Genomic DNA, 24,741 nt, shown 5'->3' with positions numbered 1-24,741 from the left:
CTTGTGGCCTTTCTAAACATATGTCTGTTTAGGCTTCTGCTCACAAGGTCTGGCACAAGGGCATGGCACTTGGAGTTTATGAGGTTTTCCCAGAGATTCTGATGTCCGTGATTGGTCCACTTGGATCACCAAGTCCAAAGGCTCTGCATCAGAGGGTGGGATGGCTCTGAAACCATGCCAGTGCCCACTCTCAGGAAGAGAGAGAGGCTTGGTTTCTAGGCCCTCAGCTGAGTAATGAGAACCTGAGAGGCATAAACTTTACTCCCAGGGGCAGTGAGTATGCAGCCCTTGGGCAGTCATCTGCAGGCCTTTTGCCACAGCCTCCTCCTAGGCTAAAGCAGAATACGCATCCCCCAGGTGGGGCCCCACTTTGCCCCTGCTGGGGTATCAACTCAGCCCTCCCATACAAAGTAATAACTCTGTTTGTGTTATCACTTTACTAAATATAAATGAGCTGTGCTTGATTCATTTGCTTGGACCCCCCCCATTCACTGGTTTCTCTAAGTTTCTGTAATTCAGTTGTTTCACAAATTAAATTCTTATTCAGGTTCAAAACATTTAGCAAAATAAACTCTAATTAAAACCTAATAGATCCAAATAAAGATAAAGTACAATTAAGTGTTGTCTCCTAGGCTGAGGTGATCCATCTTGACTCCACTTTTAGCCCATAAATAGATTTATAGTGCTTCTCTCAGATCAGCAAAGTCAGTAGCAGCCCAACAGCATATTCAATAATATTTCTAGCTTGTTTCTTTTAAAACAGAGCCTGATCATGACCCTCAAAATCTAAAAATGTGTTTTATGTTTGTGAAGTATAAATTTGAAAAACTTAAAACTCTGTATTGCCAAATGTATTTCAAGTATTGAAAATTCCCTTTTCCATATTCAATAATTGGAATGTCAGTATATATGGAACCACCTTTGTCCTTCAGCTGAATGTTTTCAAGTGCAACAGACATATGAGAACCAAGAATCATGAACACATATCTGATTTGTATAATTAATTATGCTATGACCTTGGGGCTCCCTCCAAGCCAGGCTGTTGACACATCTTTGGTCATCCAAATGATAGTCAGTGCCTGAGAACTACAGTAATGGAAGTGCTGGGCCTCATTCTTCTTCAGTGAGTCTGCAGATAATCATGATGACCTGTGAGGATGCTATGTATCCTTTACATAAGTGTGTACCTCTGGACTTTTTATTCATCAATAAGTTTGGTGATGTAAGAAACACAAGACTGGAAAGTCTCACTGAGTACATAGACACTTGACCACAATATTCCTTCAGAGAAAAACCACCTAACAATGCCCAATCATGGATTTTAAATGAATGTGTGGTGGTTTGTCTCTGGAAAGCAAGCGAGCATGAACAGTTATGCAACTAGCTGAGTAAGCAACTGATACCATATGGTCCCACTGAAGACATTATCCTATGTTGTCTTTCACTGTCTCAGGGTTTTAAAGAGAAGTCACTGAAGAAAGATTTCAAACAAAATATACAAGACAAGAAAGACATATAAGTATAGCCATGATTAACAGTTGAGTTTGTGTATAATTCTTCATGAAGACATCATATTATTCTAAGTATTTGTGAGCTGCAGATGTGCCTGATGATATTCTACCACCACAAGAAGGCTGCAAGACAAAGGTATAATGAATGTTCTCTTCCATTCCTGGATCAGAACAATATTATAAAACCATGTGCCTACTTTCTAACCTCCAAAAAACATTCCTCCCATACCAAAGAACAATAAAACATGAACATGAGATGGCTTTGATTTTGGAGTTCAAAGAATATCCTGTCAATATGTTAGAGAGCAAAATTAAGTATGAAGTATCAGTTTTCTCCTATAACACAGAACTGCAAACCAAAGACTCATGAGGAAACAGGATGTATTATAAAGACATGTGACCTATCTCCCTCACCTTTATATACACCCTGTTTCCTTGTCGGTCTTTGGTTTGCAGTTCAGAGTGCATAGCAGTTAGAAACACAGCAAAGGAAGTTTTGCGGCTGTCTTCCCACTGCTGGAGAATACAGGAAGAGGCCACAGAGACACTGAGGAAGAAGAAATAATTTATTAAAAATAAAAGGACTCAGGGCATGCCTCCCAGCTCCCTGTCATCATTCTACACTCTGAACTTTCTATAGTTCTTGAGTCAAGCTAACATTCACAGCCCCTCTTCACTGCATTGACACAGCAAACATAATTAGCATCACCATTTGTTTACAAAGGCATCAAAACTCTGCTCCAAAGTTAGCCAAGGTTTCTCAAGAAATTAGAATAAATTGGCCCATTGGTGAAGATGGAGGTTTGCTGTAAAGTGAAGGGAAAGCCACTTTGCAGAGTGCACACTGCATCTGGAGTGGACAGACCTGGCCATGGGTCTCAGGCCAGTGTCTAACTGCACTTGGTTCCCTGTCTCTGAAAACATGCTGGTAATATTGACCTCATAGGGCTCTGTGAGGATTAAATGAGATAATTTGGGTAAATCATTTGGTGGATGTTGGGAACTCAGTAGATGCTAGTTCCCCTCTCTTTTTTCTTTCATTGAACGTACATCTGCTTTTGATAAAGCAAAGTAGTGTGACAGCTGACATGCCCTGATACCCAGCAATTTCAGCAGATTTATGGTTTTGTGTTCTAGCCAAAAGCTGTTTAAATTGATTGTTGCCAAAGCATATATCACCTCATTCATTCCAAATAGTTTATCTTGCAGTAGACACTAGGTGCACTCCAGAAAGAGGAAATGGATAAAGGAACTATTAGGCTGAGTGCAAACCAATAAGGATGGTGCATAGGGTAGTAACTTTCTCAAGTCCGTTATGTTGATCAGAGTTGGTGAGATGTTTTGCCCTTCTTGAATTTTCCAAGCAGCACTAAGCACGAGCCCTTTATGCCTGCTGTTCTTCCTGTTCAGGATGCCTGATGCCAACCCTAAGCCTCCCACTACCTGCTCCCCTGGCGTTTCTCAACTTATCTCTTAAATTTTCACAAGTTCCTCAAGAAATCCTCTGATGTCTCTGATCCAGGTCAGCTCTGTTAAAACATCACTTCAAAGTTGCTCACCTCAACTTGTGCAATAATCTGTTTCAGTGGTTATGTGAATTCATGACTGCTATACTTTACAGGACTTGTCACCTTGATTTCAGAGGCTGCATCTAGTTTTGCTCCTAGCACAGTGACTGACTCAAAGCAGGTGTGTGGTCATTAGCTTCTAAAAGAGCTCCCAAAATCTCCTCTTCCTGCCATTATAGCCCTTGAAGATATCCTCACCTTTCCTGTGGGTTGGACCTAATGGTATGCTCCTGCTGAACAGAATATATCAGAAGTGATGGGGTATGACTTCCAGATTAGATTATAAAAACTTGCCTCTTACATACCTAATCTCTCTTCCCCAATCTTCCTTCTCTCTTCCTCCTTTCCTTCCTCTTTTCCTTCCTTCCTTCCTTCCTTCCTTCCTTCCTTCTTTCCTTCCTTCCTTCTTTCCTTCCTCCCTTCCTTCCTACCTCCCTTTCTTCCTTCTTTTCTTCCTTCCTCCCTCCCTTGTTTCTTTCCTTCCTTCCTTCTTTCCTTCCTTCCTTCTCTCCTTCCTTCCTCACTCTGTCTATGGCTTCTCTCTAATAAAACCAGCTGCCCTGTGGAGAGGCTTGTGTGGCAAGAAATGCTGGAGGCTCTGGCAAAGGCCCAAGTCCAACAACCAGTGAAGAACCAAGCCCTGCCAACAGCCACATTAGTGATGCTGGAAATGGATTTCCCCCAAGTCAAACTTTGAGATGACTGCAAGTCTGGCCTCATTTGCAGTCTGTGAGAGCTCTTAGAGCTGAGATGCCAGCCAATCGTGTCCAGATTTCTGACCATAAAAATTATGAGACAAGGAATGTGCCAATTTAATTCACTGTTAAGATAACATATTACAAAGCAATAGGGAGCCACCATACTCAACTGTATACTCCTGACCTGATGGAGAAATACATATTTACATCCAAACAGCAAGGGGAAAAAATGTGGTGTTTTTCTGAACTGTAGAAAAGTGCAATAGGCCACCAAATTCAATGCAATCAACAATTCTTCCTGAGATTTGTTGAAGAAAGCATTATTAAAGAAGTAATAGATGTTGGAGTTGAGCTGAAAACATGGAAATCATTTTTCTGGGCAGTGAGAAGCACTCAGACTGTGGAAGAAACATATATAAGCTAGTCAGATTCAGGTGAAGCAAAAGATAGTTTGGGGTCAGTTACTAGGTCCTGCATTTGCAGGCTTATGGCTGAGTACAACACACAAACCTACAGAGAGAAAGTCAACAGTGATATTTGGTAAGTATCTAACAGACATGTGGACCAGGCTTTATGATCACACCAGAGAGTCTCCTGCCCAGCCTTGAGTGATGGCAGAAGACTGCTCGGGAGGAGAACAGTAAGAGTTACATAGGCAAATAGAGGGGCTGAGAGCATTCTTTGTGGAAACAATGACACCAGCAAAGGTACAAAGTCCCACAAACCTTGTAAAGAATCTGACATCCATGGCAAGGAGTTTGGAGCTGAGCCTGGAAGCATTGCTCACATTGAAAGAATGTGAATAGGTAGTCATGAGGAGTAGCTGGGATGCCCCAGGCCAGGGAGCCTTCTGCAGTGTCATGCCAGAGCTGGCTGGTAATGTGCCAGCAGGTGAAAGGGAAAGCAGGCGCCTGGTGATGGTAGCCTGGGAAGGTTAGCCAGCTAAAATCACACAGCCACATGAAAGGGCAATGGGGCTTCCTAAAACATTTTTCAGTAGAGGCCTGGCCAGCTCACTTTGTGCATTTTGGAGGGTTCCTTGGCAGCCATGTACAGGAAATATAGAAGAGGAAGCAGCTAAAGTCAGGAGCAGAAGGAGGGAGCTGCAGAATTCTAGGTAAAGGATTTTCAGACTGGGTTCTATGGAGCCCAGGAGGCAGGTGGCTCCCTGAAGTTGTGGGAGGGTCCAAGTGGCACGGCTCCAGTTTCATCCTCCTACTTGACTCAGAGAAGCTCCAACATCCAACCATTTTATATATTTCGATTCTGTGTAAGAATTTAAGAAGTAGTGGTGGGGAGGTTGTGCAGCTATTCTATTGAAATTCTCTAGTTCAAGGGAAAATCAATGAAGAATTATTTCTTCTAATAGCAGTGAGAGTGGGGATGCAGAGGGTACCCACCAGGGTAGTCCTTTGCATCAACCTAGGCCACCTGGGTGCTGCATCCTCACAGACAGATGTGTTCTCTGAGAACCTCATTCACTGAGGTCAGCTTTGGCTTTCTGCCTCAGTTTCCTCTAAAGAAATCAAACACCACAAAATAAGACCCAAAACAGGAGACCTGCTTTGCGTGTAGTAGAGGCCTGTTTTAAATGATGTTATTCTTCCTTCATGGATATGAAGACCTATCAGAGGACTTCCTGTACCACATTAAAGGCCAGATCAGCTCTACCAAACAGGAACTGCAGTGACCTAAGTCCTTGGACTGAGCACTTTTCCTCTCACTATGTCTTCCTGTGGATGCAGAGATAAGTTTAGAGCTCTGACTCCATGCTGATAGTATCACCTGTCTAGCAATCCTAATGACAATACATATTTGAAAAGTAAAAGACACAAGATCAAAGATGATTCTGACTCTGCCTATTTGTTTTGACTGGCTGATTTTGTGAATGAATATGCTGCTAACAATATGGAAACCAAGAAGCAGAAGTTTGGGTTGACAAGTTAGGATGTTTAGTTAAGAATCTCTGAATAAAAAGTAGTTACTAGAGAGCCACACAAGATCTAGGAATAAGTCAGAAATCATTCCTACAGCTTAGGCTATAAAAACCTCATAAAATACTCAAATCAGAATTGTTAAATTAAGGACCACTGTGTGTATATAGTGTATTAGTGCATATAGCATCTAACGTTCTCTCCAGTAGTTGTTAGTCTGCCCAGCACTGCTTGACAGAGAGGGATTTTCAACAAATATAGTCTACAGATGTTCCTTAAATACTGGATACTGGAAGAGTTTCACCCACCAGTGCACCTGACAGAGAGGTCAGCTCCTTACAGAGAAGGGGTCTTGCTGGTCAATTTCATCAAAACGTAGTTATTCAGAGAAGACTGGACAATTCCAGAGGAGAAAGGGAAACTGAATTCACAGGGTCACTTTTTTATCTCATGTATATTCCTTTTAAAAGCTTAAACCTTAATTGCTTTCCTCATTCAAATGTCTTTCTCGAAATCTCTTGTAATTTCCCCTTTGTGTCATTGGCTCATGAAATCATATGACATTTACTTTAGAAGAGACCAGAGAGGACCCCACATGTATGTTTATTCTCCCCAACAATACCCCCAGAACCATGGCTTTCATGGGGCACTTCAGTGACCTGGGAGCAGTCACCTCTGCCCTTTGGGAGAGAAGGTGCAACAGGCCTGCCTCCAAGGCCCAGCCATTCTTTCCATTCCAGTTCTGTACTATCACAGAACTTCAGGTGCTCTTGGGTGGACAAAGAAAGAGTGGACAGTGTGGTTCTTGTAGATTAGAATGTGTTTCAGGATCCTCCCAGTCCTGGGTGGCTGCCTGGCAGCCTGAAGGCAGTGAACTCAGCAAATGGTGCTGGATAAGCTGGATGTCCATTCTGCCTGGATACGCACTTCATTCTAACTGGCCCAGTTCTGCTCTACTGCCATGAGCTGCAGGGGCAGCACCAAGTGCAGGGACATGGGTAGTGGAACAGCTGTACCACCAAAGCAAAAACTTGGCAGAGACAGCAAGGAAAGAAGAACTAAGATGAACAAAGAAAGGATGGCAGAAGCACAAAGGAGGAGGAAAGTGTCTAAATAAGGAAGAACTTTCTGGAAAGATAAAACAAGAAGCAGACTCTCTTAAGTAAGCGGCTAAAAAAGTCTAAGGGAACTCCATGATGGGAATTTTTCAAGACTGGTCTAGCGTTAAGACACCTATATTTAAAAATAACTTCTCTTTAATTTCAGAGTTGAATTAATTCTTAATATTCATAACATCATTTCCACTTTGAAGATTATTTTCTTACAACTGACTTTCACAAGCCTGTACACATTTATTAATCCTCTTCTATGTGCACAGAACCCTGGAAAATCAAAGCTTGAGACAAAAAAAGAACAGTTCCCAACGATTGAGCTGAAGAAGCAGTTAAAAATGTTAGGGGTCATACATACATTCAGCCAATAGGTATATGAAGAAGCATGACCTGAGTGACACATTTGAGAGTTCTCATTTGTGTTTGTTTTTGTTTATTTGTTTTGTTTGTTTTTTGTTTGTTTGTTTTACTGCAACAGTAGCTGCAGAAAGAATCAACTAAATGGTAGTGGTGAAGTGTCTTCTGGATTGTGGGAGCCTTGATGAGTGAATGCAATCTTTACAGAAAGAAAAATTGGATAGTCATTCCAGGAGAAGAACAGGATGAGCAGAGACATGAGCTAGGAAAGGGAAATTGGGGGTGTTAGTTCAGCATGCCTGGAGCATCATGTTTCTGGGAGTGCAGTGGGTAGTGAGTCTGAAACAGGCTGGAGGCAAACTGTACAAGAGCCACAGTGCTGGCTGACAAGCCTTTATTCCACAGGCATCTGGGATCCACACAAGGCATTCCAACAGAAGAGCAGTGAACTGAGACCCATGTCTAGGTAGACAAGTGAGGCATCTGTGTGAAGGCAATGTGGGAAAGAAAGAATACTGTATACAGGAAAGCCAATCAGGAAGCTGAAGTAGCCCAGTAAAACAGGTTGAGAGCCTGAAGACAGAGCAGAAAAAATTAAAGATACAAATGAAAATAGTTCCTGCAGCAAAGTTCCAGGGAGCAGAAGGAGAGCTGTGAATGTAGGAAGGAGAAGGGCAGGATGTGACTGAGGGAGCCCATGAAGAGCCCCTCCCAGGGCTCGCCTGGATGAGAAGATGATGGGCAGGGAGAAGAGAGGCCAGACAACAGTTGCTGGAGCCTAGGATGCATCAAGGAGTAGGAACGACTGACACCTCCAATAAAACAAGGTGTTCTTTGTTGCCACCTGCAGTCCTGGAAGCACAGGGGGAAAGTGTGCCATCTTTCTCTAAAGGTTGGCCTCACTCAGTCATCTCCATATTCCTCACAAATGAGGAAGATAAAATATGCACACCTTTCTCTCTTTCTCTGGACATTTCCTGCCACTTCTGCACCTGTGTTCTGCCCTTGCAAGCACCAAACTCCAAGCACTCCTGAATGTCCACACTGCATTGTTCACATCCCCCACATCCTGATACTAGGGCGAATGTGGTGGTCACTCCAAAGTGGGAAAGTTATCAACTGGTTTCCTGAGGCTTCTACTGTCAAAGCCATTCTTCTGGTCCAACCCTGGCCACCAGGTGAGGTTGGTAGTGTCAAAAGCAGACTGCTTTTTCAAGAAAAGGGGGAGAACAGTGACAAAGCACCATGACCCAATGGTAGCAGGCACATCTGCAATGGAACAAGGCCATTGAGAAGGAGGACACTTTCTTCAGTGACAATAACCAGTATTCATGGTACTCTTTCACTGCAAAGGAAATGTCTGGGTCTGGGGAGTGGTAAGACCTTGGTATAGAATGTCATGACTAAGTGGAGCCCTGAACACAGTGTTCATATTTTATTCATATTATTCCAGGTGGTTTCTGTATACTTCAGGAAATTCCTGACCGCACAATGTAAGTTGCTTCCATTATAGCCGATTTGAAATGATGTTTGTGGTTATTTCTAGGAAAGAAAAAGTATCAGAATGTCAGATTCTTTAGTAGGGAAATAATCCCTAGTCATAGCATTGTGGTTTTCAGGAAAATGATGTTTAACTGTAAACATGATTTTGAACTGCAGCATCTCTTTCAAGAATCTAAATCATTCTAGTAATTAAAATGACTGAACTGTACCTGGAAAGAACCACAGGTGAACACATTTCTCCTCATTTTCTTCTCTATTATGGGTGTTGTTGATTCTCCCCTTCCAACTGATTCAGTGAGGCTAGGCACACACATACTTATCTGGTTAAGATAATCTAACATAGACACATGCCCAGCATCATAGCAGGTACTGTAAGAGGCACAAGAATGAGAAAGCAGCCTATAACTCTGGGCCTCTAAAACCTAGATTCAATGGAAAAAGGTGTGCACTTCCAGTCAACACCAGTATTTAGTGACCCATGCCTGGTATTGTGTAGGCACTAGGGTTTGTTAGTGAAAACGATGCTAAGGATCCTGCCTTCCAGAACTCACAACCTTAAATATTATCCCTGTTATTCTGTTCGCAGAGTGCTTCATCCATTCTATCTTTCATCCACATCACCCCACCCACCAACTTCAAGTCTACTCTGAATCATACATCTGTCCTAATCAGGGGATGACAGACACACAAATCCATGCCCTGGAGGACTTCTGAGTCTCATTGGATGTGAAAACAAGTGGTTATCCCTTTTACGGAGGTGTTCTGGCCAGAGCAATTATAAGGGTGCCAAACACAGGATGTTCACCTTGAGCTTTGCATTTACAACCCCTGCAGATCTCACTCCAAGCATGAAATGGGGCATAGTGGCCAGGATGAGCTGACACCAGTGGCTGCCACCCAGGCAGGAGGAGGGGGGACTGCCATTCCCCCTTCTGCATAAGCCCATCTCAGCCAAGGGTCATATACAGTGGACACCTGTATATGGACACCTTCCTTGCCCACCTAGGGAGCCTCATTGCCCATGAGCTGAGAACAGCTGCCAGCCTGATCACAAGCCCCAGCTATGGCTCTTGCTGAACCAGTGAATAGCTTGGTTTCTCACAGTGGGAAGTTCATGAAGCACAGTCATACCTCTAGAACCAGCTTTGGACTCAAGTCCTATTTCCACTTACTCTCTATGCTGGGTCTCATGTTGTTCAATATTCTCTCTTTTTTTAAGTTTATTTTGAGAGAAAGAGAGAGAGAGAGAGAGAGAGAGAGAGAGAGAGAGAGTCCCAAGCAGGCTCCACGCTGTCATAACAAAGCCTGACTTGGGGATCGATCCCACAAACCATAAGATCATGACCTGAGCCAAAATCAGGAGTCAGACGCCTAACCAATTGAGACACCCAGATGTCTCTCATGTTCTTCATTAGTAAGTGGAATGATAATCCCTAACTCACAGGACTGTCCTAGACTACTAATGTAGTATGAAACACAATCCAAGTAGGGAAGCAGCTACACAAAGAGGGAAGCCACACTTGCTTCCACTGACCTGTCAATCATCCCTTCTGTGATGCTGAGTCCTGTGAAAGGGGTAAGGGCAGTGGGTGAACTACAGCTTCCTTGAAGCCGCAAGCCAATGTCACATGAAAAGTGACAACCTCTTATAAATGACCAGAACCTGCATAATATGGGACGGGCCCTGTCTTAGTTTGCTAGGACTGCCATAATGAACAACCACAAACTGGGTAGCTCAAACAATAGAAATGTGTTGTGTCACAGTTCTGGAGGCTGAAAGCCCAAGATCAAGGTGGTGGCAGGGCTGATTCCTTCTGAGGCCTGTGAGGGAGAACATAGTCTTGGTCTCTTTCCTAGATGCTGGTGGTTTGCTGGCCATCTTTGGCATTCCTTGGTTTGTAGACCTCTGCCCTCATCTTCACATGGTATCCTCCTTATGTGCATGCTTGTGTCCAAATATTCTTATTAAGGCTTAAGGCTTATTCATTTATTTTAAGAGAGAGAGGGAGAGAGAGAGACAGAGAGAGAGAGAGAAAGAGTTGGAGAGGGGCAGAGAGAAAGGGAGAGAAAAAGAATCCCAAGCAGGCTCCACACTGTTAGAGCAGAGCCCGATGCAATGCTCCAACTCAGGAACTGTGAGATCAGGACCCAATCTGATCCAAAATCAAGGGTCGGACACTTAACTGACTGAGTCGCCTGGGCACCCCCAAATTTTCTTTTTATAAGAACACTAATCTTGTTGTAATAGGGCCCACATTTCTCCACTATGGCCACATCTTAACTAATTACACTGACAATGACTCTATTTCCAAATAAGGTCAAATTCTAATGAAGCTGGGAAAAAAGACTTCAATAAACAAATTTCAGTTCAGGGGGTCCTGATGGGGGGATGCGATTAGTCCCATCATAGGCCTCATTAATAAGATTTGTAGATGATATCTGCTGCCTCCAGGGAACTGGAGGACAGGGGTAAAGCTGACCTTCCAACATTTGCATAGTCAGGGTACAGCATTATTTTTGAAAGATAAACTACATAATCTACCTATTTAGTAATTTCCATAGGTTTCCTCCTGAACCTAGAATAAAATCCAAACACCTTACTATGTTATCTGGCATTAATAAGCAATCATATCTAGCTGTCTCCACTTTCATACAAGGAAACCTTGAGTGTGTGGTCACATCCAAGTGTTTAATTTCTTTGTGGATCTGCTCATAAATTGAAGTAATAGTGTTTGTGTTTGTTCATTGTTTCATGCCATAAGAATTGAAGTTGGATAAACATTGTGGCCTTTTGTGGTTTATTACACAAATCCCATGATCCGCCTCTGCATCTGGCACATAGCAGGTGTTCAGTAACACTTACTGGATTAACAAACTCTGCTAACCTGTGAGTCATCCTTGACTTCTCCAATTCTCTAATGCCTAAATGCAGTTAATTGTCATGTCTAGGAATTTACATTTCTCAAGTCCATACTCACCTCTATATGCCACCACCACTATTTAGGTTCAGGACTCACATTTCTTATACTGGATTTGCATGGCAATCCTTACACATCTCCCGCTCAGTATTGCCAGCCCCTACTTTCATCCCCCACAATGGTACAGGAGGGACTTCTCTGAAAGATACATGTGACCAACCACCCTTAGGAGCCTGTAATTGTACCTTGCCACCTGCAGCAACACCTTGGCATGGCACTCCGGTCCTTCCAAACCCACCACAGGTGCAGACTAAGGCCACAGTAAACTGAGTGTTGTTTCCTGCTTCTAGGCAATCTGGACCTGTGTGAAAGCTTGTGGGCACCCTGTCAAGTTGAGATGTGACAGCTTTCTCAGATCCCTTAATATTGAGTCCCAATTCAATGGCCCACCTTTTCAGAAAATAGTTTTTATATACAACACAAATAAGGTGCTCTTCTCAGAGGTACATCACATAGCCCATTTGTGAATAATGAAGGATATCAATTGTGAAATACACAACAGAAATGGAAAACCTCAAGATGAAAAAAAATCTATTCATACATTTGAAGGAGTTTGTGTGCAATATCTCACTAACAAAAAACAGACAGATGCTTTATTATCATTACAGCTATCTCTCTGTTCTTAAATCACTGAAAAGTTTGCATCCATTCACACAATGGACATTAATGTTCCATCCTACCAGGTAGTATCTCTAATGATATTTTGCATAAAATCGTGAAAAATTCCAACACACAAGAGGACAAAGAAAACAGGACATATAGTGCAAGTTTAAAATGCATTGATTTTACATTTAAGATATGCTTGTTAGAATAACTCCCACTGATTTCCTTTTTACTTTAAAGTGTGAGTGGTGGCTCTACTATCTTCCAGACAGCTTTTGAGATATGACATGAGGACTGTAAACTTTAGCTTTATTAGCCAGAAGCTTGGGTGATGATATCAATGGCCTCTATAGGTTTGTCAGGATTGATTTCTTGCAACAGTGAAAGCACTGGAAAAGTGTTAGCTAATATTAATAGAGAAAGAGAAGTTAATTTATTAACTAATAAAATTGTAACCTAATGACATGGCAAAGTGTATGGTGTGCAGGATGTGTGTATCTTCACACATAAAGATACACTAATGGGTATGTAGGTGGAGAAGCAGACACATGTAACACATACTTATCAGGGCATCTGGACTGAATTCTAGGGGAATCAAAAAGAGATATGGGGGCTCCTGGGTGGCTCAGTTAGATAAGTGTCTGACTTCAGCTCAGGTCATGATCTCATGGTTCGTGGGTTTGAGTCCTGCATTGGGCTCTGTGCTGACAGCTCAGAGCCTGGATCCTGATTCTGATTCTGTGTATCCCAGTCTCTTTCTCTGCCCCTTTCCCACTCATACACTGTCTCTCCTTCTCAAAAATAAATAAACATTTAAAAAAATTAAAAAAAAGAGATATGGGTGTTGGCTCAAGGGCTCATAGTCAGGTGGGCATTTGCTACAGAATGAGACTTGAAAAAAGCCTTTAAATATCATCTTCTTTCTCAATTTTTGGGATTCCTCCTAAATTACAGAAGTCATTGTCATTTATACTGTGTGGCTCCTCCAATGTATCCTATTCTTTTTAAGTTTTATTTATTTAAATGATCTCCAAAGCCCACAGGATCAAACTCACAACCCTGAGATCAGGAGTCACATGCTCTTCTGACTGAGCCAGCCAGATGCCCACCCCTTCCAGTGTGTTCTATTTATTTAGCAATGTGTTTATTCTACATATTATTATTTCGACTGTGGTTAGCTTGGTTGGAGATGGCTCTCTGTCCTGTGAAGAACCAAATTTCAAACACATAAGCTTTATGTGCGAAAGTATTATTATTCATTTCTTAGAAGAATATTAAAACTACATATATAAGACCATCCTCTTAAACAATCTATAACAGATAAGTGCTCTGATCCTCTAAAACTAATATTGCCAGAAGAAATACAACATTAACTTTCTCTAGTTTCTCTTGGAGAGTCATTATATAGGGAAAACCTGGACACCCTGGTCTCTAGAAAATTCCATCTTCTTCACTGATCTGAAGGCATTCAGGGAGATTACTAAAGCAAGAAAAAAAATCCAACAGTAATGTTTCACTAGGGCTTTACTCTGAGCCCCAAATCACTTCTTTGCTGATTATTATAAATCAAAATTTATTCCATCTAAATTTAAAAGTTCAAACTAAAGGTGTATGGCTATGATGGGATAACTTGTCATTGACCAACACTCTCACTAAGAACATACAGGAAAGCTAGATAAAATACACATTTAAAAAATCAAATTGAGCAGATGGGAAGGCAGGCTGGCCATAGTAGACCACATTTCCCACACACTGCCTTCTCCCCAGAGTGTATTTCTTGGTAGTCTGGTGCATGATGTGGAGGAGCTGAGTGGAGAACGGCTGCTAAGAATATAGACCTCAATAGAGCTTGAGGCAAAACTGGAGTTTGGGGCAGCCAAGGAGTCCTAATTGGAGAGGCTGAGATTTCAGAGAAAACAAATGATAAGGAAGTGAGCCATACTAGTTTTCCCTCAACACATTTACTGATCAAGCTGCATAAAAAATTGGTTAAACATCAGTCGTAAAAAAAAATGGCTTAAAAAGAAGAACAGAATTTTCAGTCAATTTCTAGTGCCAGAAGCATAAAAATTAGAGTTTAGGATCTTTTTGGAGTGGCACTGGGAAGCATCCAAGGACTTCATTTGGGACCTCTGGGGAGCTATGCCCTCTAGTAGGAGGAAAACAGAGCACAACTGAGCCTCCTGAAAACTGAAGACCAACCCAAACCAGCTCTGACCTCCAGACATGAGAGGAAACATCACCTGAAGTCTCTGCAAGTTTCTGTATATAATCAAACTTATCAGGTTTTAACTTACCAGAAAATAGGGTCAAACAAAAGAAAAACAAAACAAAAGAAAAGAAAAGAAAAACAAAACAAAACAAAACAAAACAAAAGAAACAGACAATAAAAATGGTGCCACAGATGGCCAGATACTTCAGCTATCAGCCACATTTAATGATTAATATATTCAAGGAAATACATTGCAAAATGGAGAATTTTACCAGAGAACTAACTTATAAACAATCAAGTTGATATTTTAGAAATGAAAAATACAGTAGCTGAAATTAAAAATTCAACAGTTGGCTTTCACAGATAACTGGACACAGATGACGGGCAATGGTCATGTTGAAAGGTAGCTTGGAAGTTTTTCCACTGACTGAAGCATGAAGTAAAGGAATGTCAAAAAGTCCACAAACCTACGGGACAAATGGAATGTGAGGGAATTGTTTAACATTTATGTGACTGGAGTATTAGAGAGTGAAAAGGGGCAAAGAATGGCGTAGAAGCAAGATTTTACAAAATAATGGCCAAATATTTTTAAAAACTGATGGAAGGTATCAAAGTACAGATGCAAACCTGCTATGAACCTTAAGCAGAATAAATACAAAGAATACCAAAACAAGGGTGGCACCGTGGCACTGCAACCTTCCTTCTTTTAGATTTTCTGGACTTAGATGCTTTCAGAAAAATTTTTGAAGCATTTGGCATCCTGTAGTAATAATCTTTCTGTAATGGAATGTAACTTCCTCCCTCCTGGGCTTCTATGATTCCACATGGTTCACTGACTTCCCCTCTTAAAACTGCAGCCAAAAGTGACAGGAGATGGGATGAGGTTCACAGACGTCAGAGCAAGCTTCAAGGGCCCACAATTCTTCCCTTCCCCTCGTGGCTGCATGTCCTCCTACAAGTTTTGTATCTTAGGCCATGGAGCATATTCTGGTGATGTTTAACCTGCCCTCATGACATGTACAGCTGCCCCCTTAATCTCTGGGTAACACACAATCACAACCAGCTATTACAGTCACATCATGTTGATTTAATCAGTACACATCTTGGATTTCCTCAGATGACTTAGCGCCAGTTCTCTTAAAAACAAAGGCAAAGAAGCCAGTTTGAGAGGGCTACATACTGTGGGATTCCAACTATACGACTCTCTGAAAAGGCAAACTATGGAGACAGTAAAAAGATCACTGGTTGCTGAGGTTAGAACACAGGGATGAGCAGGTACAGCACAGAGGATTTTTAAGGAAGTGAAAATATTTTATACAATACCACAATGGTGGATACATGTCAGTATACATTTGTGAAAACCCAAAGAATGGACAACACCAAAAGTGAACTTTCCTATAGATTTTGGTTAATAATAATGTATATTCTTTTATCAATTGTAATAAATGTTCCATACTAATGCCATACTTTAATGATGGGAGCAAGGGTGTGTGTGTGTGTGTGTGTGTGTGTGTAGAAGCATACGGGAACTCTGTGATTTTTGGCCAATTTTTATGTACATTTAAAAATGCTACATGATGTGAGTCAGATAGAGAATAACAAATGCTGTATGATCTTATTTTAATTTTTTAATGTTTACTTTTGAGAGACAGAGATAGAGAGAGGAGACAGAGAACAAGCAGGGGAGGGGCAGAGACAGTGGGAGACAAAGAATCTGAAGCAAGCTCCAGGCTCTGAGCTGTGAGCACAGAGCCCAACATGGGGCTCAAACTCACGGACTGTGAGATCATGAGCTGAACTGAAGTCAGATGCTCAACGAACTGAGCCACGCAGGTACCCCTGTATGATATTATTTATACATGGAATCTAAAGAAACTGAAATCTCACAATGGTGGCTGTCAGGGGCTGGGAGTGCAGAAAATGGAGAGATGTTGGTCAAACATCAGAAACCTGCAGCATCAAGATGAATAAGTTCCGAGAAATCTAATATAAAGCATGGTGATTATAGTGAATAATATTGTAATATACAGTTAAAAGTTATTAAGAGAGTAGATCTTAAGAGTTCTTGTCACAAAAAAAGGGGGGTAATGGAGGTGTTAACTAACCTTATTGTAGTAATGATTTTGCAATATATGTATATCCAATCGTCAAATTGTAAACTGTACATTTATACAGTGTTATATATCAATTCTATCTCAACAAAGCTGGGAAAACATTTTAAAGCTGCTCTAAAAAATAAAGTCTATTAAAAGGCACCTAGATGGTTCAGTCAGTTAAGTGTCTGACTTCAGCTCAGGTCATGATCTCATGGCTCATGAGTTCAGCCTCATGCCTGGATCCTGCTTCAGATTCTGTGTCTCCCTCTCTCTCTGCCCCACTCATTCACTCTCTCTCTCTCTCTCTCTCTCTCTCAAAAATAATAAAAAAATAAAGTCTATTCTTTTTTTAAAAAAAAGAAAAATGGTTCTAACATTATAATCACTCTGAGCCAGTATCATCTCAACTTCCAAGTTAAAACTGAGGCTCAGTACGTGCTGTTGCCTTATTTTGATATTGACTGCAGAAGTTCAGTAGGTCCTTGTTGGAAGCACTGCTCTGGGATCTCCATCTTTGTGAGCTGCACATACTCACTACAAACACAGTAAGTGGGAAAGAGCAGTGTCTTCTCTAACATGACCTTGTGAAGATCAAAGGATATGAGGTCGATAACACTGAGTAGATATCAAAGAATTACTTTTCTTTGTTACTTTCCTAAAAGGTTGCTTATGGTGAACAGTCTCAAAAATAAATGTGCCAGATCTCCTGATCTGCAGACTCGCAGTCTTGAAACAAACCATGCACAATGTCTATTAAGATCTGTGCACATTTAGGGGCGCCTGGGTGTCTAAGTGGGTTAAGCGTTTTAGTCTTGATTTCAGCTTAGTTCATGATCTCACAGTTCGTGAGATTGAACCGCATATCAGGCTCTGTGCTGATAGTATGAAGCCTTCTTGGGAATCTCTTTCTCTCTCTCTCTCTGCCTCTCCTGCTTGCTCTTCCTCTCTCAAAATAAATAAACATTTTTAAAAAAGAACTGTGCACATTTAGATATATTGTAGTGACAAAGAGAATGTGACTAAAGATGACAAAAAATAAGATTCTCTTCAACCCATGTAAGCATTTCTGATTTATTCAATAACTAGAAAAACCATAAGCAATTCTCAGATAAACAAGACAATGAAATCAGTCTGTTAAACAATAGACTGAAATGCAGCTTCATTTTTATTTAGCAAGAAGAATGTATGAAACTGAATCTTAAGTATTAATAATATCAATTTAAGAAGGAGAAAAGTGGGAGGGAAGACAGGAAAAAGAACTAGAAATTATTGTTTTCTCTCTCTCTACTCAAATGAATGTTTGGTAGGAGGAAAGGAATAAATTTATCAGGCTAAAGCCTGTAATCCTAAAGCATTACAGTCAAAACCCCAATAGAAATTTACATCCTTAAGTCCCATACACATCTCTAAATTGTCCTTTTCCCCCCATAATATATTCTTTAATTTGATATTCTTGTTCTCCCCCATATTCTTCTTTTTTATTATTCCTGACTCAATTCCCAATACCCACTTACACCATCAGTCCCCTACTCTTAAATTGCTTTTATTTTTCATGAGGTCCACTATGAAGAACCTTACATTCTTTTGAAACTGCATTGTTTGGTGTCATAGATAGAGTGGACGTATGTGATATATTCAGTGATGCGAGAAGAAATCCTTTATCATGTGACTTCCAAGCAAAGTTTGGAAGTTTGGTGGTTTCCAAGTTTGGACCATAAAGGTTAGAAATAGTCATCCTTCAAGAAGCAAATGCATAAAGAGGATTTTTAGGGTAGTGAAACTATTCTGTATGATCCTATAATGGTGGATATGTCTTCACACATTTGTCCAAATCCACAGATGTACATCACCAAGAAGTGAACCCTAAAGCAAATGTTTGAGTGATGATAAGTCACTAGGTGGTCACAAGGGGAAGGCTGTGAATATGTGAAGGCAGGAATATGTGGAAAATCTCTTACTTTCCTCTCAATTTTGCTGTGAATCTAAAACTGCTCTAAAAAAAAGTCTTTTAAAAAATAAACATTTACGTTTATAAAAGCAATTCTTTTTTCTGCCACCTGCTTATTTTATTTTATTAATTTTTAAATATGATTATTGTCAAGTTAGCTAACATACAGTATACATAGTGTGCTCTTGGTTTTGGGGGGGGAGATTCCTGTGATTCACCACTTATATACAACACCCAGTTCTCATCTCAAGTGCCCTCCTCAATGCCCTTCTCTCATTTTCCCTGCCTCCCCTGACCCCCCACCCCCTATCAACCCTCAGTTTGTTCTCTATATTTAAGAGTGTCTTACGGTTTGCTTCCCTCGTTGCTTGTAACTATTTTTCTTCTTTCCCTTCCCCCATGGTCTTCTGTTAAGTTTCTCAAATTTCACATATGAGTGAAGACATACGATATCTGTCTTTCTCTGACTGACTTGTTTCACTTAGCATAATACCCTCCAGTTCCATCCACGTTAAAGAGCCCAAACGTCCATCAACTGATGAATGGATAAAGAAGATGTGGTATATACATACGGTGGAATACTACTCAGTGGTGAAAAAAACATTCTGAAGCTCCTGACTAATGAGCCTCTTGAAACATTCCTCAGCGCTACTGGATACTCTCCCCTCTGGGACACTTAGTGTTGAATTTATCTTTGTTTTGTCCCCCTGTGTACCATAATGCTTTGTTCATGATTCTGGACCTTACTCCTTCCATTCATCTTTGTCTTAACCTGCACCCAGCACCATGCATGACACACAACAGTCATATGGCAAACATTTACTGAATGAACAAAGATGGAGATAGAGAAGTTCACCCCAGAGAATATAGGACTTGAATATTTAAATGTACCTTTGTGTATCTAGATCAATCTATCATCTATCTATATCTATCTATCTATCTATCTATCTATGTAACAAACCTTTGCCTACGCCTTACACTTTGCTTAGCTGACATAAGTTAGTAGTACAATAATATTCCTCTTGGTAGCAGACAGGGGGTCAGTCTAGACAACTCTAGCTCTTCTGAGAACTGACCATAATAAACATGTCCCTATTTCCAGAGCAATGCATTTCCTGTCATTCATCTTGCCCACTGTTGCCTAGACACTTGCTTCACTTTCACAAATAAAAGGCAACCGACATTTATTGGTCTAGCCTTTCACTGCAGTAGACACACCTCCTGGAAAGAAAAAACAAATGGACCAATGAATTTTCAAGATATTCAGGGCATCTTTTAAGGTGGGGGGGTGTTAACTGGAAAAGTTTTTTACTCAATCTCCTCACTGGTGGGGTGCCTGTGTGGCTCAGTCAGTTGAGTGTCCACCTTCAGCTGAGGTCATGGTTTCGCAGTTTGTGGGTTTGAGCCCCACATCGGGCTCTGTGCTAACAAACAGCTCAAAGCCTGGAGCCTGCTTCAGATTCTGTGACTCCCTCTCTCTCTCTCTCTCCCTCCCCTCTTCATGCCCTGCCTCTCTCTGTCTCTCAAAAGTAAATGTTAAAAAAATCTAACACCAGTATTTTGGTTTGTCTGCCACAGGATGTATATTATTTTAATGCTCATTATTTTTCTCAGATGATGGAGGTCTTACAACACCTCATACCATTTTAAGATCATTCCCCCCACCTTGATGAAGGGGTCAGAGTAAATTATTTTAAATAATGATTTTAAATCATTGTCATTTCTATGCCATGTACTTTCTCTCTCTCTCTCTCTCATTTTTAAAGATAATTTTTTTATTTTTAATTTAATTAATTAATTTATTTGACAAAGACAGAGAGAGAGAGAGAGAGAGAGAGAGAGAGAGAGAGAGAAAGGGGCAGAGGGAGAGAGAGAAAGAAGAGAGAATCTCACAACCATAAGGTCATGACCTGAGCTGAAATCAAGAGTCAGACACTTAACTGACTGAGCCACCCAAGCACTCCTCTCTGTCTCTCTTTAAAAGGGAGAAAGGGGTCTGACTAGACATATTGCTGGATATGAACTAATCTCATGAATTATGACCCACACATAACTTAGATGAAAGTGGGTCTGCACACTTCCCAAATGCCAAGGTCCATTTGAGGAAAACCTAAGGATGAAGCCCAGCTCTTCAGAAAGGCTTCAGGGCCTCAGTCCCAGGTAGGTCCAAGGTGCTGCCTACCCACACCCTGCTCCCTTGGCATTCAAATAACATGCCAGCCCCTCATCCCCCAATCGGGTCACACACCCGTCTTCCTGACTTTTACTGAGGACCTCCCCATGCTATTCCACTTGGCAAATCTCTGTCTATCGATCAAGTTTCAGATTGAGACCTCATCAGAGAAATCTATTCCAAAGGCTGCCAGCTTTCCCAAGAGGTTGCCTATAGTTAGCAGAGTCCTTATAGCATTCTGCAGGTGATTGTCACTTAGCCTCCTCCTGTGAAGCCTATGACTTCCAGGCAGAAATTTCTATCAATTCCAAAAGTAAAGCTTAATCCTGAGCACAAAGTAGATCTCAAAGTTATAGGAGTTCATGAAAATCCATAAGATATACAAATGCAAGCAGTTGCTTCTAAAATAATTTTGTAACTCTATCTCTATGGAGACACTTCTTTCTTAGTATTAGACATAAATTAGGGTTGGACATAAGGGTGATAAATAATGTGGAACTAATGTAAGAAAATAAAACTCCAGAATAAGAAACAAATGAACTAAGAAGTTATTATACTTTTTATGCAGTCAACTAAATAATTATTTATCAAAGAAAGGAAATATTACATTTACGATTTACATTTTACAATCTGTAGCCTATAGACTGTGTAAAATGAATTATCTTTTATTCACTTCACCTCTTTGCCAGTGTCCCATCTCCAATTTATGGATGACACATTTTTTAAATGAGTCACCCATAAATATAATTTTACCCCTACATGGAAAACTTTATATCATCAGAGAAAAAATGAACACTTTTAATATCTGGCAATGAAAAGAACTGATTTTGCTACTAATTCTGGAGGGATTATTTCCATCCACAGAACATTGCAATGAAAAGACAGCATCTAAGTCAGCATTTTGGCAATCCCCCCACCCTGAAGCCTCACCCCCCAAATCCAGGAGCCAGTGTGCAGCACTGAAGTACAAAGAAGGTCCCCAGTATACAAGATTTCCTGCAATCACTGGGTCCGCAAATGCAAATGTGTGGTCTTAGAACCCTGCACACCACTTAGGGAGCCACACCATGGCCTGTAGCATCTTGCAGGACACTTTTACACTAATGTATTTCAGCATCCTAACACTTTCCTCATAGCTAAGCACTTTTTTACAGGGAAAGCCTTCTTTCACATTGTAGTTACTTCTGGAGCTCATTTTGCCTCTAAGTCTGTGAAAATACCCTCTCAAGGAAATCACATACTTGATCTCATACTTTCTCCTGTTCAAAAAAAAAAAAAAAAGATAATTTATTTACCCACATAGTTCAAACTGAAGAGAAAAGTATGCACTGGATAATCTCAGATGCTTTCCTAAAGCAAAACACTAAAGTCCTAAAACACTAAAACACTAAAAGTCCTGAAAAACTGACCAAAAGTCAAAAGCTGCCATTTATATTCATCCCTAATATAAATGAAATAAGATATAATCAATGACTGCATAACTGCAAATAATCTCATCTGAAAATCTATGTGCAATAAATACATGTGTGGACAAGGTAGGAAATGAGGTACTTTTAAACACCATGTCTCACTACTAGGGTCATAAACTCCACTCTGACTTTTTAAAATTATTTTCAGTTTTTAAACTATCAATTAGTGCTATAGACTTAAGAATTCAATTGTGAGCTTAAATCTGCATGATAAATCTCGAGCAGAAACTCACAATGAGAATGTAAACAAGAACTGATGAGGAGGTGCTCAGATCAGAAAAGAGCTTCTTACCATGTTTATTGATGACACAGGACCGATGCTGTTAACATAGATGTCAACGTCAATTACGGTCGGTTTTACTGTGGAGAAAAATACATGTGTGTTAACACTTTGAGCCAGAGAGACTGAGGAAAGCTGTATTCAACTTCCTTTGACTCATGCGCTAACACCTCATGGGTATGTTGGAAAAGGATGGATTTTCTTTTGGATTTGTCTTATAGTTGCAATTCAAACCCTGTCTTCCTTTTTAAAATTCTCAAAGGATGAGAGATTCTTACTTGTATTTAATAAATTCTTGGGAAAAAAGGACATTTAATACACTGAAATTTGCCAGGAATAGATGATTATAAAGATATTCTGCAATATTTGTTAAGCTGATTATACGGAAAAAAAACTATAAAATGATAAAAACAAAAGACACTACCTACGTAATTTAATGTCAGTTTCCTATAAAGCAAAACCTCAGTGATGAGTAATATCTGGGATGGCTCCAGTTCCTTATCCATCACCTGACTGCCTAGCTAATGATCTAAAACAAAGTGACTCAAAGCAAAGATCTGGAGAGTACATGCATCAGGGAAGAATAATGAATACTGATAATTGTTATTGTTAGAACTTAAAGACATGTACACATACCACAGATTTATAATCTTATAACTTAAAAACAACACTTTAGTAAGTCAAGGAATTACAGTTTCAACTACGAGGGCATAAAATGGATATGATGAGAGACTGTAACCCAACATTGTGCATCAGAGGTAAAAATGCTTCATTTCTCCTGAAAGAAAACAATTTCTCTTTCCTTGGTAGGGACCAGTAATGATATTGCAAGAGTCAGGAGCTCATGACTTCTGAAAATAAGGAGGTTCTCTTTCCTCAGTATTTAGCAACTGATAAAAGGAATGACAGCCCCGATTTCAGAATATTTCTGCCCCGGAGGAACATGAACAAGACTCTAAACCTTTGCACAGGAAGCAAATTGCTTCAATGGAAACAAGATTGTTTGTATCTGCAATCATTTCAATAAACTTCCTTTAGTTTTGCTAAATAACTAATAATTCACAAATGAACTTCTTCACTCTACTTTTCAAACTGTAAGTGGCACTTCTGAGCTCATAGTCTCATTAAATTGCATATCCAGCAGTCTGTAGTCCAAGCCATGTTTTCTGGGCCTCCATGAAAATGAAAACAATGATTATGAGTTTGCATCAACCACTCTTAACATCTGTCAGGACAAGCAAGTCATATTAGCTTCAAAAAGCTGTTGGCATTTTGGAAAATACCCAACACCATTCTATATATTATGTATGTAGTGTTTATATTTCATAAAATGACTGTTCTTCATTTTAGACTGAGATTTGTTAACTACTACAAATAGTAGCATCTTTTTTCAACTTCATTGGATTCAGCAAGTTTTCTATCTCCACCAGACACTGCATAACCTTTGGTGATGTCATACAAAAGCCTGTGTTAAGTCAGTCCATTGAGAACCTACTTTTTTGCAAGAGAGTTTTCTGGTTGTTTTATGGTATTAGAGCTTAGGCTTCCAGAGCTCTTAATCTCATTAAATGAAAAAGGACCTACAGACATAAAGCCTTAACAACTTGAAGTGGGAAGTGCCAAATGAGTATTAAGTGTGCAATGAAGGTTTCAAGGAATAACAGTTTGGAATAAACACACACACACACACACACACACACACACACGGACGGTCGCATACATGTGCACACAAAACAGGGAAATTGTTTGAAGCAAATGATCTTATAAAGCAGCACCATGCTAAAGTAAAAGGAGCTTTTTAAGAAAATGGCTCTGACAGTGGCACTTGGGAAAGATCACAGGTGGGCTCAAGGTTTATAATTCAAAGGCTCAAGATTAGGCCCTGACAAATTAACTTTGACAAGGGCACCAAGATCATTTAAATGGGAAAAAGACAGTCTCTTCAACAAATGTTATTGGGTAGAATGGATATCCGCATGAAAGAGAATGATGTTAGACCTTACACTATGTACAAAAATTAACTTAAAATGGATCGAAAACCTAAAGGGAAAACTGAAAACTATGAAACTCTTAGAAGAAAACATAACGGTAAAGGATCATGACATTGCAGTTGGCAATGATTTCTTGGGTATGACACCAAAAGCACAGGCAACAGTAAATAAATAAATAAATAAATAAATAAATAAATAAATAAATAAAACTACATCAAAATTAAACTTCTGTGTATCAGACACAGTCAACAGAGTGTAAAAGCAATCCAGAGAATTAGAGAGAACATTTACAAATCATATACCTGATA

At 40.2% G+C, this 24,741-nt stretch overlaps 1 protein-coding gene across 3 annotated transcripts in view; it reads right to left on the bottom strand.

Moving 5' to 3' along the window:
• GABRG3 (gamma-aminobutyric acid type A receptor subunit gamma3) overlaps positions 1-24,741 on the bottom strand; it is a 736,855-nt gene that overhangs the window by 657,168 nt on the left and 54,946 nt on the right. For all 3 annotated transcript variants that reach the window (XM_078448932.1, XM_078448933.1, XM_060617920.3), the window contains exon 3: positions 22,455-22,522. In XM_078448932.1, the coding sequence (XP_078305058.1) occupies positions 22,455-22,522 (68 nt within the window). The remainder of the gene's footprint in view (positions 1-22,454; positions 22,523-24,741) is intronic.

This window comes from Panthera onca, chromosome B3 (genome assembly GCF_046562875.1).
Source record: "Panthera onca isolate mPanOnc1 chromosome B3, mPanOnc1 haplotype 2, whole genome shotgun sequence".
NCBI lineage: Eukaryota > Metazoa > Chordata > Mammalia > Carnivora > Felidae > Panthera > Panthera onca.
Note: the sequence above shows the minus strand (reverse complement) of the source record. Positions and strands in the feature narration are given on the sequence as shown.